Below are 18,652 nucleotides of genomic sequence, written 5' to 3'. Positions count from 1 at the left end.
ATTGAAGATAAACCGAGGAAAATGACGGACAATGTAAAGTGGAATGAGTTAACGATAATGTTGTTGTCAATTTACACTTGGTCATATCATACGAAGTACTATCAAGTATCTCTGAGATGTAAAGACAACATATTTGGGATACTCCAAAAAAATGTACGAGGTCAAGTTACTACACAAAAAGATTTTCCTAAAGAGAAAACTTTATACTCTTCGGATAGCGGACTCCTCATTGATGACCGATCATACCAACACACTAAATACTCTATTTGTCCAACTCACCTCTATCAGACATAAAATAGAGAAAAATAAATGTACGGAGCTTCTACGTCAAAGTCTACCAGATTCATATTATCAACTTATCATCAACTTAATCGACAATATCATTATGAGCTCTATAAAATTCAGCGATGTCTTAACATCGGTTCTTAGAGAAAAAAGTCAGCGCAAGAATAAAGAAGATATGTTGATACTTTGAAGCACGCAAAGGCTTTATCGATGATAAGAGGAAGATTTATGGAACATTATTCAAGTGGGAGCCAAAAAGAGAGATATATCAAAGTCGGAAAGTAGAAGAAAAAAATTTTATTGCTTTAAATGTTGCGGTAAAATCCAATTCAAGAAAGAGTGTACGAGTATTGAGAGGGGTTCTCAATAAATATGGCCAGTACTTCAGGTAGTGATAAATTATTATTCAGCGAAACAGCTAAAATTGCAAAAAACAGAAAAAAAATTGTGACACATGGATTATGGATTCAGGAGTGACTCGTCACATAAATTCTCGGAGAGAATGGCTTGATCAGTATGAACCAGTCTCTGGGGACCTGTATTCATGGAAAATGATCATGCCTTGGAAATCATTAGGTTCTGCACCATCAAAATAAAAATATTTGATGATATCATTCGCACCATACATGTGGTATGACAAGTGAAGGGGCCGACGAAGAATTTTTTTTCCTTAGGGCAATTGGATGACATCGCGTACAAAACTCGTATCGAAGACGAGATCATAAAAATTGTGAAGGGCGCGGCGCGATTATGATTATGAAGGCAGAAAAAATTGTTGCAAATCTGAATGTATTTTTTGGATAAACACACAAAGAGGCAAAACTAATGGTTGCATCGATTGGTACATGAAAAGAATTAACAATATTATGACATAAAAAGCTCTGACATATTTAGAACGAGAATTGAAAATTCTCTCAGATCAGAAGTTGCTGTCAGATCTTACAAAAGTGTCCTTATCTTTTTTGTGAGCATTGGTTACCAATAAACAACACAGATTAAAGTTTGACACTTTCACTAACAGAAGTAAGAGCATATTGGATCTGATTCATTCGAATGTTTGTCAAGCACGTGGTTTATCCCTAAGAGGAGTGAGATACTTTGTCTCGTTCATTGAAAATTTCTCTAGGAGATGCTGGGTGTATTCAATCAAGAAGAAATAAGATGTTTTTCCTATTTTAAAAGATTTTAAAATGCGGATTTGATCTTGATTTTGAAAAGAAAATCAAGTGTTTGAGGACTAAAAATGGATGAGAATAAACCAGTGACGAATTTGATGCATTTTTGCCAACATGAGAGCATCGAAAGACTTTTCATGAAGGCTTACGCACCACAACATAATGGAGTTGATGAACTTGACATTGTTTGACAGAACAAGAGCAAATTTGAGGATTGCGAGTCTAGCCAAGTCATTTTGAGCAGAAGCAGTCAAGACTGCTTGTTATATCATCAATCGTTTTCCATCAATATCCATTGATCTGAAGACTCCGATGAAGATGTGGACTAGGGAAGCCGGCTTATTATTTTTATTTACATATATTTGGAAGTCATGTGTATGTTATGTACAATGATCGAGAAAGATCGAAGTTTGATTCAAATCCAGAAAGTGTATCTTCTTGGGTTATGATGATGGAGTAAAGGTGTGTCGCTTGTGGGATCCTATTGTTCACAACTTGTCATCGGCACGGATATTATATTCGAAGAAAATAAAGTAAAGGAAGACGAAGACACGCTGAATACATAAACTATGATATTTCATGTGGAAAATAGGATAGAAGAAGGTCAAATTTCTTGTAAACAGTACCCGAGCACGAGGGATAAGGACATGTTGAGTCTAAGGTTTCCAAAGTATGACAGTCAACTCGTGACAGAAGAATTCCAGGTTGACTTTCAGATTATGTCACTGAAATAAATATTGCATATTGTCTATTAACAAAGGATGACGAGCCATCGGGTTTCCATGAGGGAGGAAATCAATTGGTAACATATAGGTCTATATGATGAAACATGATGACAATAACCAAGTGGATCGGCATCGTGCTAGAATGGTGGTAAAAGAATATGCTCAGAAAGAAGTATTGACTTCAATGAGATATTTTTTCACGTGGTTCGGCTTATAATTGTCAGAGAAATGTTGGCATTGTGTACAATGTTTGACTTATATCTAGAACAACTAGATGTGAAAATGACATTTTTTCATAGAGATCTTAAAGAATAAATCTATATGCTCCATCTAGAAAGTTTGTAGAAAAAGACAAACAGCACTTGGATTGAAGGTTGAACAAATCTCTATGTTGCCTCAAATAGGTGCCTAGGTGTTGGTACAAGAGATTTGATTCCTATATCACGAGCCTTGGATACAACAAAATCAGTGTAGATCCTTGTACATATTTCAAGAGATCAGGTGATGAGTATATCATTTTGTTGTTGTATGTGGACGAAATATTGGTAACAAGCCCTAACAAATATCAGGTCCAAGAATCACAGGTACAATTAGATAAAAAAAATTGATATGAAGGACTTGACACCAACAAAAAAGATTCTAGGGATGCAATTTCACCAAGAAAGAAGTAACAACAAGATTTTGCTTTCTTATAAAAATTATTTGAAGAAATCTTGCAACGCTTCAACATGATAGTAAGCCGATTTCAACCCCTCTTCATGTTAACTTCAAGTTATCATCTAAAGATATATCCTAACAGTGAAGCAGAGATGATTGAGATGTCTTGAATACCATATGCATCAGCAGTGGGAAGTTTGATGTTCGTCATTATCTGTACAAGTCTGAACATTGCTCAAGCAGTGGGAGCAGTTAGTTGGTAAATGGAGAATCCTGTACGAGAGCATTAGAGTACTGTTAAGAAGATCCTTAGATATATTAAGGATATTTCAAATGTTGTATTGTGTTATGGAGGATCGGATTTTATACTCAGGTGCTATGTCGATTCAGGTTATACAAATGATCCTGATAAAAAAAATCTACTACTAGTTATGTGTTTACACTTGCAGGAGAGCAGTAATCTAGGTTTCAAAACTGGAAACAGCTGTGGGGTTATCTAAAACAGAGGCAGAATATAAGACAACTATCGATTTTTAAAGTAGACAATATGGATTAAAAGGTTATTAGAAGAGTTCAGACACAAACAAGAAAAGGTTATGACATGATTGGTTGAAGTGTTTAAAAAGGAGGTGGTTGAATAAGCACTTCCTAAAATTCTTTTTATCAAAATTTATTCAGTCTGGTTCGAAACTGAACTTTATATTCTTGATTGTCAATCTCAGTTGGCTAACAAAATATGTGCGGAAAGAAGCCAAACTGACATATTAGAACACTTCAAATAATGACTTGACTAAGTAAATTGAATGGTAAACTCAAAGTAAAATGTACGCAAATTTGTTTCTAAATATTCGGAGAAATTAAGTTCCTACGTTATCTCTTCTTCCTTTTGGGAAGGCTTACACTAGAAGGCTTTGATCTTTACAAGCAATTTGGAAAAATATAGTTCAGTTTGGACTTAACACTGCCAAAATTGAAACTCCTAGTCTACTCAGATGAACGAAAAAACAGTATACGAATTGTTCTCGAATACAATGAATTACAAAGTATTCCTAGCAATTTAATGACCCTAAATTGGATACAATACTTTATAAATTGTACATTAGTGTATGAGCAGTTTTGCTTTAACTTTGAAACTTGGTAAGTGTTCTTGAAACTTGATAATTTTGTTAACTTGGTAACCTCTTCTCAACTGATTTCTATCTCTATTTATAGATTTTGAATTGCATCGGTCTCAAACTTCAAAAATGATATGTTACATATAATGTAGATCTTTTATCTATGTCGTCATTTACGACATCCGTACAAAATGTATGCGGTTGATTTTGGCTGTGTGAGCAAGATATGGAAAAACTTATCCAAAAATCAGTTTAGCCATCTTGTGTAAATTGATGTCCTTAAGACTGAATGATGATAACTTATAAGAGAGTTAAGATACATTTCAGTTTAGGTCTGAGTCAGTTTTGCTTTGATTAGTCCAATTTATGTTAATCAGTTTAGCTTAGTGGCTCCGTTTGGTTTGGAGTTCAGTTTATTTTAGATCAGTTCCATTTGGTTTGCAGTTCAATTTATCTTAGATCAGTTTTGCCTTAATTATTTGTTCATACAAAAACATAAAAATCAGGTTCCAACAATTTCACATTTTTCAGTGTTTGACAAAATTAATCAATACGTCCAATTTAGGCAATAATAAATTATGAAAAGGAATTCTGATATACTGAGTTTTAGAAACTGATAAATTGAAATAAATTGTTCCTACAGTTTTTTTCTAAATCTGATAAACGATATCAACTATCTATTGTTTCTTGTCTTCACTCTTCTTATCAGTTTTCTTTGTAGTAGATTCAACTTTAGACTTTTCTTCCTTTTTTTTGGTCAACATCCTACATATATTTTCATAATGTACACAACTGAAATTATATGAGCTGACGTAATGTCTAACTTAGCTGAAAGTTGAGTGTGAACTGAATCAATCTTGGAATTCAAATTCTCATGAACTAGATTCATCTTCTAAGTGAGAAACATGAGCGCTTGATATTTGTGACGTTGAAGCGCGATTCTTTCTCATGGAGTCTAGTTGGATGAACAAGGAGTGAACATCTTTGGATAGATTCTTGAGATCCTTGAACACTTTTTATTTGAAGTTTTCAATATCAGTATCAGTCAGTTTCTGACCTGTCTTGACTTGTGACAAAAGAGCGTTTATACTGGTCATATTTGAGAAGATGTTGTCCATTGGAATATCATCTCCTATCTCCAATTATGGTGATTCAACAATGATATGCGCTTTGGGATCGAGTAAGATGATCAATTGGCTGCTCGGTCCAGCAACATCAACTAGCTCAACTGTGTCAAAAACTTCAGTTTCAGTTTCCTAAATTACCATTTAATTTACTGCTGCAACTAACTCTTCAACTATTGGAGGATTTGGAGCCAACTAATTCTTCAAATATACAGACATGAAAAATGTTTCAGAAACTTTAAATGAAGGAATTTGAATTTCTACTGACTTCACCACTTCAGTTACATGTGCAATTTGTTCCTCAGTTTCCATTTTTGATGAAACAGTCATCTCAATTTCTTCATAGTGGACCTCTTCAATGGCCTAAATGGTTGTTTTCAAGATCTCATCAACGTTAACTAGAGATATCTCCGCAACTGGTTCAGTTGACTTCTGACCTTCTGGTGCTTTAGCGATTAAAAGTTCATTTTGGTCCAAAATTTGCTCAACTGAACTGTTGAGGGTCCAGCTTTGCTTGATTCTTGTTCATTTTGTTCAATATCTTCTTCCAACACTTGATCTAAAGAGTCATTCTCGTATTGTTCCTCTTTAGACTTTTTTTCTTGTGCATATTTTTCTTTGGTGAATTCTCTGTTGGATTTCTTGCTCCTGTGATCCATTGGAATGTATAATTGTTGATTCATTTCCCAGAACTTCACCTTAATTTGAAGAGAACTCGAATTTGTATCCAACTGAGTGAAAGTTGCTCTGTCATCATGAGCAGTTGAGCATATATGATTATAATTTTTCTTCAGTTCTTCACATATCAATGCCAACTTTATAATTCTCATAAGATCAAAGAAGTAATCCCTTCTCTCCATAGCGTGAGCCACTGTTATTACTTTAATAGTCTTCAAGACAGTATTTTCAAGAGCAATTAATTTCTACGACGTTACTTTATTTTTCAGTTTTCTTGCAAAAGTGACAGTTCGAAACTGATATCATTCATCGTAGAATTAAGTTTTGGTATCTGCACATTCATTTACCTCGTCCATGAGGTCGATTTGAGTTTGTATAGCAGACATGGGTGTGAACTTCTCATCTTCTCCTATATTCTCCTCGTCTTTCCCTTCTATCCCTTTTGAAGTATATTTTGAGACCAGTCCAGATCTGTTATACTCAATGAGATCTCTAATAACTACACCTTTTGGTCGTGCTGTTGGTAGAATGGTGGGTGGAACAACTGTTTGAAGGGGAGCTATTCTAACTAGAGTGAAATTATCTGCAGGCTTAGCAGAAACTTCTTTTCCAGTTGCTTTAGCAGTAGTTACCTTGATATCAGCTTTGGTCAGTTCATTTTGCTTCGCCTCAGCCCTTTTCTCTCTATTTTCTTTTGTCTTTTCAACATGCAGAGGTGCAAGCTTGCTTGGGGTAGAAACTGGTTTTGTCTTTGTTGTTATGGGCTTCTTGACAGGTGAAGGAAATACCTTATCAGAATCACTTTCATACGTGATTAACTTTCTCTTGATTTTTGGCTTGGGAACTAGAATGATTTTCCTTTTTACAGCCTTAGACTTCTTGGCTGGAGCCATCTCTTCTCCTATTTCCTTCTTTACCTTCAACAGACTGGCAGTTGAGATGGTTGAGGCTTGACCTTTGGCTTCAAAACTAAAATTTTATGTGCATTAATCATCCTGAGCTCGTGGAGAGTCGTTGCTTAACACCAAAACATAAAAATTATGTTCCAACAAGTTCTTTTGTTTTGTAGCAATCAGAATGCCTTGCACATTGCAAAGAATCCGACCTTTCATTCCAGGACTAAACATATTAGAGTTCAGTTTCATTTTGTTCAAGAAGTATTACAAGAAAGAATTGTGAATATGCAGAAGACCCATACAAAGGATAACATAGATGATGTTCTGACTAAGCTAGTAAACACTGATAAGTTTAAGTGGTGTAGATTCTCAAGTGACCTAATAAAATGTAAGCAGCATAGAATAACAAGAATTAAAGGATGTGTGAAGATATAATTGATTCTCAATTAAATCTCCAAGTGGAAGAGATCCCTTATTACTGTGAAACGCGTTTTCATTCATGTGAAAATGTGTTTCCTTTATTTGTCAACAAGACTGTCGAAAACTCCGCTGCTTTTCATCTGAAAATTCTGGACAATTAATGCATGTCATTATTGGTCCATCTAATTTCACTTGACATAAAAAATAGTACTTTTCATAGTTTAGGTCATGTGAGATATCTATCACAAAATTGACACATGAGACGATATCATAAATTTTTTTGTGTTTTCCTATTTACACCAAGATAGGTGTTATTTATTATCACAAAGTGTAGAACGTAGAACGATGTAAATAACTTACGATATATCAAAACAAGTAAGATTATATCAAATTATTTATCAAGTTATATAAGTTTTATTCTAAAATATTTTTTTAACTATTTGTCTTCACTATTTTTTTCGATATCTTACTCTTGCGCTCTTGTTTTTTCAGAATTTATTTAATCCAAAAGCTTCAATAACTTAATTTAATATTAGATTTTACAAATGGTTAAAATATCTATAAGCAAAAAAATGAAATATTTAAGATGAGTTTACCCAAATAAGCTTTTACCAAAAAATAATTTAATTTAACGTAACAATGGCCGAAAGTGAAAAAAAAAATCATAAAATGATTAGTTATCATAAATTTAACTTCAATTTAAAATTAGACAAATTCCACACATTGATAATAAATAAATGTTTTAAAAGAATTATAAATTAATTTAAAATTTTCTTTATTTAGGCTAAGCACACCTATCACTAATATAGTAATGACAAATCTAAAGATTGGACGTAAAAAATATTTATAAATATTTAATTTTTTGTGATATAATATTTTATTTATAAAAAAATAATTAATATTAAATATTAAAAATATTAAATTTCTTTTATGCAACCGACCGTGTCAGGTTCAGCTGGCAGAAAACCTTATGTTAATATATATTACAGAAGAAAATGGAGAAAATGACAGAGCAAATGAAGGAGAAGTAGAGAGTGAGAGATTGCCGATTGATTCAGCCTAACAATCTTTCTCTTACTATTTCCCCTTTCTCCAATGCTTCACTGATTCTTCAACTTTGATTCCCATTTTCAGCACGGATTTCTCTTTTTTTAATTAATTTGTAATTATACTGAAGAAATAATGGAGGCAAATGCTGGAATGGTGGCTGGATCTCACAAGAGGAACGAGCTTGTGAGAATTCGTCATGATTCTGACAGTGGGGTATGATTTTTTAACATGCATTTGGACCGACTTTTTCTGTTCTTGATTAGTGTTCTTGGCGCTGGATCTGAGGTCGGAACTGTTGAATTGGGACTTGGATCTTGGAATGGGGTTGATAATTGACTTGTGGTTGATTTCTGGGTCTTGTAGGAATTCGATGCACTTAAATTATTTGATGATTTTTGTTATTTTAGTTGTAATTTACTTTGAGATTGCTGGTGATCAGCTGAATGTGTAAAAGGCTTATTGATAAGTTTGCTGTGAAATTCTTCTTGCTGATTTGAAAGATCCATTGACTGATTCCAGTTTAGTGTGTCCCTTTGACTAAAAAACTAAACTTGGAGGGATGGGTTCAAATGAATTTGCCAGCTATTTGATCTGGTTCAACTTCGCTTGGCTCAGTAAAATTATGTTATTAATTACTGTAGTAATCATGCAATGTGCAGCCAAAGCCCCTGAAGAATTTGAACGGCCAGATATGCCAGATTTGTGGCGATACCGTTGGACTGACTGCCAATGGCGATGTCTTTGTTGCTTGCAATGAATGTGCATTTCCAGTCTGCAGAGCTTGTTATGAATATGAACGAAAAGATGGAAACCAGTCATGCCCCCAGTGCAAGACTAGGTACAAGAGACACAAAGGTTAGTGTGCTTCATAGATAACTTTGCGTATTGGCTACTTATATTTTGAACCTTTATTGATATAGTGGTTTTGCATCTTTCAGGGAGTCCACGAGTTGACGGTGATGATGATGATGAGGATGACGATGATTTGGAAAACGAATTTCTTTACTCTCAAGGAAAGAACAAGGCTAGATCTCAGTGGCAAGGAGATGATGCCGATTTATCTGCATCTTCCAGACGCGAGGCTCATCAACCAATTCGTCTTCTTACCAATGGACAGCCAGTAAGTTAACCATAAAGTATTTTGTTTGCTATATAACTTTATTGTTGTACATGAGTTTCTCAATTTGCCTACCAGATGTAAAACAGAACAATTCATATTTATCAATTTTTTAACATGATTGGCAGGTCTCTGGTGAGATCCCCCCGTCTATGCTTGACACTCAATCTGTAAGAAGTACGTCTGGACCTTTAGGCCCTGGAGACCGTGTTCACTCCCTTCCTTATGTTGACCCCCAGCAACCAGGTATGTACCTATCAAGATGCGTTGTAATTTATCATTATGTCATAGGTCAAATTTGACTTAGCACCGACGGTGTCATCAATTTATGAAGTTCCTGTGAGAATTGTTGACCCTTCAAAAGACTTGAATTCGTATGGACTTGGGAATGTTGACTGGAAGGAGAGAGTGGAAGGTTGGAAACTAAAGCAGGACAAAAATATGGGCCAAATGGCCAACCGATACAGTGAAGGAAAAGGAGATATTGAAGGAACTGGGTCAAATGGAGAAGAACTACAAATGTGAGCATCTTTACTTTTGGTTTTTTGTAATACTTTGACAATAAATATTAATGACTGATAGTTGACTCATTAGTCATTAGAAATCATAATTATGAGTATCATAAACCACATCTAAATTGCAGCTCTGTATAATTTAGGGCACGTTGTTACTTTCGTGAATGTTGTTTATGTTATAGCTCTCTTTACCGTATCATAGGGACCGCTGATGGTTTGTATTGATGACAGGACTGATGATGCACGCCAACCTATGAGCCGTATCGTGCCTATTTCTTCTTCTCATCTCACTCCTTATCGAGTTGTAATCATACTTCGATTGATCATCTTGGGCTTTTTCTTGCAATACCGTTGTACTCATCCAGTGAAGGATGCTTATCCTTTGTGGTTGACATCAGTCATCTGTGAGGTTTGGTTTGCGTTTTCATGGCTTCTCGATCAGTTTCCGAAATGGTACCCCATTAACCGTGAGACTTATCTTGAAAGACTTGCTGTAAGGTTGGTGAATTTTCTTTAAATTCTCACAGCTTAGCCCTTCATTTCTGAGATGAAATGATTCATTGGGTTTTCATTTTCCCCCTAATATATTTTATATGTTTGCAGATATGATAGAGAGAGTGAGCCCTCCCAGTTAGCACCTATTGATATATTTGTGAGTACAGTGGATCCCATGAAGGAGCCTCCTCTTATCACCGCCAACACTGTGCTGTCCATCCTTTCTGTCGATTACCCTGTCGACAAAGTCTCTTGTTATGTTTCTGATGATGGTGCAGCTATGCTGACCTTCGAAGCACTCTCTGAAACTGCTGAATTTGCCAGGAAATGGGTACCTTTCTGCAAGAAGCACAACATTGAACCCAGGGCCCCTGAATTTTATTTTGCTCAGAAGATTGATTACCTGAAGGACAAGATCCAGCCTTCCTTTGTGAAAGAGCGTAGAGCAATGAAGGTGAATGTTAAATATAATTAAAAATCGTATGTTTTAGTTATTTACTTTACCTCTTTATCCTTTGTACATCGCTTTTTCTTTATCTTAATTTAACTCTTAATTTTCCGTCATGCGTTTTGAGAATTAGCAAAGAAACATGCCTGAAAGTTTGCTTCATTAAATTTATTTAAAATAAAAGTTAAATGATTCAATACAAGTGTCTCGAGTTAGACTTTTACCAAAGGAGAAGTGAGTTAAACTTGTCATTTAACTGTCAGAAGTATTAGTTCCATATACATGCACTGGTGAAAAAAATTCTGAAACCAGACAAAATTTAGTGGTAAATGTGTGGAGTGAATTTGACAAAAATATTTTGCAATCAAAATGCATATGGATAAGTATCATCAACAAAAATATTTTACTATCAGAACTTGCAAGTTAAGTATAACTGTCATTATGGTACCAAAGACTTCTCTTGTAATCTTATGAGATGAGGCAGGAAACAGAAGAAAAATGTAGCATCGCGGTATTCACAACATTTTTCTGCAGAGGGAATATGAAGAATTTAAGGTACGCATCAATGCTCTGGTTGCCAAGGCTCAAAAAATGCCTGAAGAAGGATGGACAATGCAAGATGGAACTTCTTGGCCAGGGAATAACACTCGGGATCATCCTGGAATGATTCAGGTATATTTTTTATTTCGATGTTCTTTTGCATTCAGGTTATACCTTTACTATTTACTATGTTCTAATTTTCATCTCTTTTAACAGGTCTTTCTGGGACATAGTGGGGGCCTTGATACTGATGGAAATGAGCTTCCTCGGTTGGTTTATGTTTCTCGTGAGAAGCGTCCAGGATTTCAACATCACAAGAAAGCTGGAGCTATGAATGCATTGGTAGGTGATTTATTTTCTTGGGGGCACTTTGTGGATGAGCCCGACTTCAAACACATAGCAATCCCGCTAGAACCCACCCTTTTGGTTCCATATATTCATGTCTCAAATTTATCTGTATGTGCTGTAGGATATGTATTTTTAGGCCTAGATGAAGAGGCTTGTCACAAACGAAAGGCTAAATCTTCCTTTAATCACCTTTTTTCTCTCTTTCTTTTCGTTTTGGGTAATTTTAAATTGTTACTGAATTTCTATTTGATAATGTTTATTGTGTGCTTCAGATCCGTGTCTCTGCTGTCCTCACAAATGGAGCATATCTTTTGAATGTCGATTGTGATCACTACTTCAACAACAGTAAAGCTCTTAAAGAAGCCATGTGTTTTATGATGGATCCCGCTTATGGAAAGAAGACTTGCTATGTGCAGTTTCCTCAGCGTTTTGATGGCATCGATTTGCACGATAGATATGCTAACCGCAATATTGTCTTTTTTGATGTAGGTCTCGCTTGACTTTTTTACGACAATTTTGAGATTCTAATATCTCCCTTGTCCTTGCATTTTAACATTGAAATGTTTTCCAACTGCAGATCAACTTGAAAGGGTTAGATGGCCTTCAAGGCCCTGTTTATGTGGGAACTGGATGTTGCTTTAATCGGCAAGCTCTGTATGGATACGATCCAGTCCTTACAGAAGAAGACCTGCGACCAAACATTATTGTTAGAAGCTGTTGTGGATCAAGGAAGAAGGGGAGGAGGGCCGATAAAAAGTACACTGAAAAGAACCGAGCTGTAAAAAGAACTGAATCCACAATTCCTATCTTTAATGTGGAGGACTTAGAAGATGGTGTGGAAGGTATTTGCTTACATATTTTGAAAGTTTTATGTACCATAATTCGTATTTTATATTGTTATTGAAGTACTATTGCCTATGAATTGGACTATTTGGCCCCCGCGCTGAATTTACCGTGTAGAGTCAATTTGGATAAATTCTGGAAAATGGTTACGGTGAAGTAAAAAACCTTTCATTCAACTATTTAGTCAACAAAATGCATGTTTTGAACTGTCTTGTTTTTCATGTGTTCACTCCTAAAGCTATAATTATACCAGTGATTCTCTTAAAAGGCAGTGGCTAAGCATTCCTTGTCTTGGACAGGATACGATGATGAGAAGTCGCTTCTTATGTCTCAGAAGAGCTTGGAGAAACGATTTGGTCAATCTCCTGTCTTCATTGCTGCAACCTTTATGGAACAGGGCGGCATTCCACCATCAACAAATCCTGCCACTCTTTTAAAAGAAGCAATTCATGTTATTAGCTGTGGTTATGAAGATAAAACAGAATGGGGCAAAGAGGTGATGTGAATAAATGATGGTTTTATTTTCACTCTGTTATTCTCCATCCGAGTTTTGTATCCTCTAGAATGAGAGATCTGTCCTTTATCGATACTAATTGCCTTTGTCATAAAAACTCAGTTCATTTTGTTCCTATCATATCAGATTGGGTGGATTTACGGTTCAGTCACAGAAGATATTTTGACCGGGTTCAAAATGCATGCTCGAGGATGGATCTCCATTTATTGTATGCCTCCTCGTCCAGCATTCAAGGGGTCTGCTCCCATCAATTTGTCTGATCGTTTGAACCAGGTCTTGAGGTGGGCTCTCGGATCCATTGAAATCCTTCTAAGCAGGCATTGTCCCATATGGTATGGCTACACTGGGAAACTGCAACTATTGGAGAGACTGGCTTATATTAACACCATTGTTTATCCGCTCACTTCTATTCCATTGATCGCCTATTGCATTCTTCCTGCTATCTGTCTTCTCACTAACAAATTTATCATTCCAGAGGTGAGACATAATATCACTTTTGTCATTTCCTTCCTCAGTTATGTGATTCTAATACCACTCTTGTGCAGATAAGCAATTTTGCCAGCATGTGGTTCATTCTTCTCTTCGTCTCCATTTTTGCTACTGGCATACTTGAAATGAGGTGGGGTGGTGTTACTGTTGAGGACTGGTGGAGGAACGAGCAATTTTGGGTCATTGGTGGAACATCAGCCCATCTCTTTGCTGTCTTTCAAGGTCTCTTAAAAGTCCTAGCAGGAATTGATACCAATTTCACCGTCACTTCAAAAGCATCTGATGAAGATGGAGATTTCTCCGAGCTTTACGTGTTCAAATGGACATCCCTCCTTATACCTCCCACCACTGTCCTTATTGTAAATTTGGTCGGAATTGTGGCTGGTGTTTCATATGCTATCAACAGTGGATATCAGTCATGGGGTCCCCTTTTTGGGAAATTATTCTTTGCTATGTGGGTCGTTGTCCACTTGTATCCTTTCCTGAAAGGTTTGTTAGGCCGGCAAAACCGGACCCCTACAATCGTCATCGTTTGGTCTATTCTACTTGCATCAATTTTCTCTCTGCTTTGGGTGCGAATCGACCCCTTCACATCTGAGGCTACAAAGAGAGCTGCACAAGGTCAGTGCGGTATCAACTGTTGAGTATTTCTTTTGTATGCCATCTTGTAAGATCAACTCCATTTGATACCAGATATCTGCATTTCGTTTGTATAGATAGAGAAGTAAGGGAAAAAGGGTCACGTCGGGAACCTCCTTAATTTGTGTTGTGCCATTTCTATGTAGTGTCTAAATGAGGTGATGGATATATTCATCGAACACTGAAGCCCCTGTGATTTAGAATATATCATACTTGTATACGCTGTGTAGTAGCACTTGTGTCATTGCGGCCCTTGTCCCAGTACAGAGGTTTTTACGAACTTGTTTATTTGCTGCTTCTTTTTTTGCCGAGTAGTTTGACTATTTATTACCCAAAACATGTTTGATCTTGACATTTTTTCAAAGAAGAGATTGAACACCTCAATGATTTACCCGTATACACAGAATGAGAATGCCTCACATCTTGCAAAATCGCCAACTAGTAAAATGTTAGGCTATCAACTCCAGAGGCAGCTTTTTATCGGTAATCAGTGAAACGAAACTAAACTCTATTTGAGATCTTATTATAAACATGGAATGAGAAAAGGCAGCAGCATTCCTTTCTTGGGATTAACACCAATACTGTAAAATGGAATATGTTGAAAACAGACACAACCAGAATACAGAAATTCCAGGTGCAACAGAATTGTGTACCAAATGATTAAACATTAGTCTTCACAATATCTGAGATTACAATTAAAAATGCACGAACAATTATTTTTGGTACTTAAAAATATAGAACAACAAAAGGATGCAGCAGTAATCAAAAGGCGGAAAAAAAAAGGGTAGGCCTACGTATGATTAAAAATAAAAGAAAAGGTCAAGACCAAATAACATCCTGGTCTCAGTCTCAAAATTTTGGTCCTTCTAGTATCAAGAAAATGACACAACATTCAAGTCAACTCGAAAAAATCAGTATCCGGCTTTTAGCTTTGGTTATTCATGAAAGAGCTCTTCCTACTCGTCCTCTTCTTTATCTACCAAAATTTTCTTGCACGCTTCATAACACATGAAAGATATCCCAGCTGCAGGCACCAACTTCAAGCAGCTCGGGCCGAGCCCTTTGTACAAACCTTGAATTCCCTCTCGTTCAAGTATGCTGGCAAAAGCGTGAAGCATGTTCCTATACACTTGCCTCCCACTGACAGCACCAACCTGCATGTGCTTACGAGCCACTTCAAGAGGGAAAGTAGCGCTACTTGATAAAGCACCAGCTGCTGATCCAATCAACAGTGTTTCGATATTTCCAATCTTCTCCTGTTTGAAAATCTTTCCATAGGCCTTCCTTAACGTGTCATATGCACAGTAGTTGGCAGCAGCATATGGAATCACTCCAATGACACTAGGCGCAAGACCTCTATAGAGCTCTCCAGGCCCACCCTCTCGCAATATTTTAACAAAAGCGTCGAGCAGACCATTATAAACTCCTCTCTGCAGTATGGAAACAGGCCATCAAGGGGTTGATATAGAAATTAAAAAGAACAGGAAAATTTTGGTTCTTTCTACCTGAATGGTCAATCGTGTCTTGACTAACTCAAGGGGATAAGTTACAAGAGTTGAGCTAACTCCAGCACAGGCTCCTGCCACCAATGAAGGGGGAACAGGCAATTTGAATTGTTCTCCAGGTCTTGAAGACAAATTCTTGTTGACAGTGTCATAAACAAATAACTGTAGTAAAACTTGCAGGTACAAGAAATGGGTAAAAACACAATAGAAGAATAAATACAAGTATTTCCAAACATAAATATTTAATATTCTGTGTTTCCTGAGTAGAGTCTGATATATTAGTAAAATATAAGTGATAGTTTGCAGGAGATGGGGGTTTTAGGTATAGCTTCTGTACGTAAGACTGCAACAAATAACGAAGGAAGCATATATAAATGAGTTGCAGCTTTAAACACAAAGCTTCGGGTTAACATAAAAGAACCAAAGGTCAATTATTCAAATCACACAAAGCTACAGCTTTAAACACAAAGCTTCAGGTTACGAGCAATGCAATATGGACAGTTGGTGGTAGAAAGGTCAATGGTCACGGTGGTAGTATAGCGGCTGGTGGTAACATATGCCTTGGAAGGTATTGCTTTACTTATCTTAACGACATCAGCTAGTTCCCAGGAATTAAAGTCCCATGGTGCTCAACAAAGATATCACTGTATTCTACTTAGTCTTGATCATCGAACATCAAAAGATCATAGTAACCAAAAGCCACACAGAATTTACAATGCATAAAGGAGAAGCTCCTTCAGTGCTCAAGCTCGAAACAGATTTACAAGAACACAAACAAAGCAACAATCATCAAATAAAAGGCAGTAATAAGTTATGTCTCATCAAAATTCACGCCACAGAGTGTGAGAGCTAATATTGAAGTAGCAAACGCATTTACTTGCTCGACAAAATAAACAATGTTCGTAGCAATAGAAGGGAAAGGTATACAGATAACTACAAAACGATTGAAATCTAAAAGAAACAACAAAACAAGCCAGAACAAAATAAACATAAAACTAGCACAGAATATCAAATGGGCAAACAAAATTACTAAGAAAAGATAAAGATGAGAACCGAAACAAATAACACTTCACCTCAATGGCCTTGCTAGGTGCAACTCGAATCACATTAACGAAATTGCCCTTGAACAATCCAGTCCATCCATCTGCTTTCATAATATTGTGAAACACCTCAGAGGTTGAATGCCCATAACTGCCCACCATCAAGTGAGTCCTGATCGTCTCGAGTGGAGCTACCGCAGTCCTCGATATCGCCCCAGCTATTCCACCGCTCAATAACCTTCTCAAGGAGGGGTTCTCAATTTTAAGTTTGAGCCTAACTCCATTTTTCTTCTTCGTCACCCCCTTTTCCTCCTCCTGCACACCTAAGATCTTAAACCCCTCAGGCAACGAAACATACTTCACAAACAAATCGGCATACGGTAATTTGAAACCCCTGTTTTCGTTGTTTCCCATTTGCCCCACAGAAGCAAAGAGGCCGCCACCAGGGAAAAAGTTGCAATCTTGGAGATTCCATTGGAGACCCAAATCAGAATTATATAGAGATCCACAGTTTCTTACCTCCAAAGCTTGGATTTTTTCTATCCTACCCATCATCCAACACCTCCCAAGAAACACCCCACTGCCCTCTGCAACAGTCTGTGGGCGCCTTCTTTTAAATATTTTTTCCCAACTATTTTTTTTCCTTTGAAGGGGGACTGCCCTTTTAGAATCAAACTCAAACTTTAAAAGATTTCAACTCTCGCTATATGGGAAAGCTAAATCAACAAAAGATTTGACACTGGATAAAACCAACTTTCATGCTAGAAGAACTAAGAAATATATTTTCTCAAATCATGCCATGTATGATTTATATGTAAAAAGAAAAGGTCTGAAAATTTGGAGGCGGAGAAATCAATGTGGGGAGAAGGGGAGGCAACTTACCCTTTCCGACCCAAGAATGGAAACGAAATAAGAAGAAACAAAGCAATGAGCTGATGCCAGAAAGCACAAGTACCCGTATTGTTTTGCTTTGATTTCTTCTTTATTTTAATATTATTTTTATGATTTATTTCCTACTAAGCTTTTGGGCACACCACACCACCCACTAAGTCGACATATAGTATTCGTAGATCGGAATATTGTTCGCAAATTTTTATTCAATGGCTCTCCTTCACACCCATTCAACATCGTCAGCCATATAAAATGTTGTTTATGAACATACCAATAGCTGTAATATTAATTTGAGAACCGGGAGAACGCTCAGGTGGTCTCACCCCACCGCTTCTCAAGGGTTGTAGGATTGAGTCATCTCGACGTAAAACGTTAATTATTATTAAATATATAGTATCCATAGATTAGTCTATATTATGGGATGACAATGGAGCGGTGAGGGACGTGTTTGCTGTCCTTATCCTTATCTCCGAATTCTATCATCACCCCTACAACATACTCGAATTCGCGGCGATCAAATCTACATCTCCGCCCTCCATCCCTGTTTTAAAAATGTTAATGGGGTAAGACGAGGGTGGATTCGAGGATTTTCTCGAACCAAAACTTATTATTATCTATTATTATTAGTGATAATATTAATATTAATAAAAATAATAATATTATTATTTTTAGTATTTTAAAAAATAATATTATTAATAATAATAATATTATTATTTTATTATTAATATTTTTTCGGAGCGGTTTTGAGGATGGAAATAGTAATCTCATATCCGCCCAAATATTTTAAGGATTTTAAAAAATCCCCATACCCAAACTCGAACCTGAAAAAACGAGGATCTCTGTTCCTATTTCGTGTTTTCTCCGCCAGATCTCAAATTCGTGTAGAAAGTTGTTATCCCTAATCTATACAGCTCCCGCTGAAGAGCACACCTAATTCCATTAAATGACACTTGTATGGAGTTTTTAATTATTAAGCCTTTTTTTCTTTTTCCTTTTTCTTTTTGGCTTTTTTTACCTTAGTTAATTGCAGCACCAACTTCTATTTTATATTTGAACAACAGTTAAAAAAATAAAATAATAAAACAAAATAAATATATTATTTTATCAACATATGATCCTTATAAGTTAGTGATAGATTAGATT

At 36.2% G+C, this 18,652-nt stretch overlaps 2 protein-coding genes across 2 annotated transcripts; one reads left to right on the top strand and one right to left on the bottom strand.

Moving 5' to 3' along the window:
* Window positions 1-8,058: 8,058 nt before the first annotated feature.
* On the top strand, window positions 8,059-14,372 carry LOC140983652 (cellulose synthase A catalytic subunit 1 [UDP-forming]). Its single transcript, XM_073450789.1, has 14 exons — window positions 8,059-8,338; window positions 8,785-8,980; window positions 9,064-9,245; window positions 9,371-9,488; window positions 9,577-9,763; window positions 9,989-10,255; window positions 10,361-10,706; window positions 11,235-11,372; window positions 11,457-11,582; window positions 11,861-12,073; window positions 12,166-12,430; window positions 12,731-12,927; window positions 13,072-13,422; window positions 13,491-14,372. The coding sequence occupies exons 1-14, from the start codon at window positions 8,258-8,260 to the stop codon at window positions 14,076-14,078; spliced, it is 3,255 nt and encodes a 1,084-aa protein (XP_073306890.1). The 5' UTR covers window positions 8,059-8,257; the 3' UTR covers window positions 14,079-14,372.
* Window positions 14,373-14,701: 329 nt separating this feature from the next.
* On the bottom strand, window positions 14,702-17,648 carry LOC140982782 (adenine nucleotide transporter BT1, chloroplastic/mitochondrial-like). The gene is made up of 4 exons (XM_073449478.1): window positions 17,501-17,648; window positions 16,652-17,334; window positions 15,579-15,740; window positions 14,702-15,503 (listed from the first exon to the last, which is right to left on the bottom strand). The coding sequence occupies exons 2-4, from the start codon at window positions 17,171-17,173 to the stop codon at window positions 15,030-15,032; spliced, it is 1,158 nt and encodes a 385-aa protein (XP_073305579.1). The 5' UTR covers window positions 17,174-17,334; window positions 17,501-17,648; the 3' UTR covers window positions 14,702-15,029.
* Window positions 17,649-18,652: the final 1,004 nt, after the last annotated feature.

The sequence above is a fragment of the Primulina huaijiensis genome, chromosome 8 (assembly GCF_012295235.1).
Source record: "Primulina huaijiensis isolate GDHJ02 chromosome 8, ASM1229523v2, whole genome shotgun sequence".
NCBI lineage: Eukaryota > Viridiplantae > Streptophyta > Magnoliopsida > Lamiales > Gesneriaceae > Primulina > Primulina huaijiensis.
The sequence above is the reverse complement of the archived record's forward strand: the minus strand, read 5'-3'. Positions and strand labels throughout refer to the sequence as shown.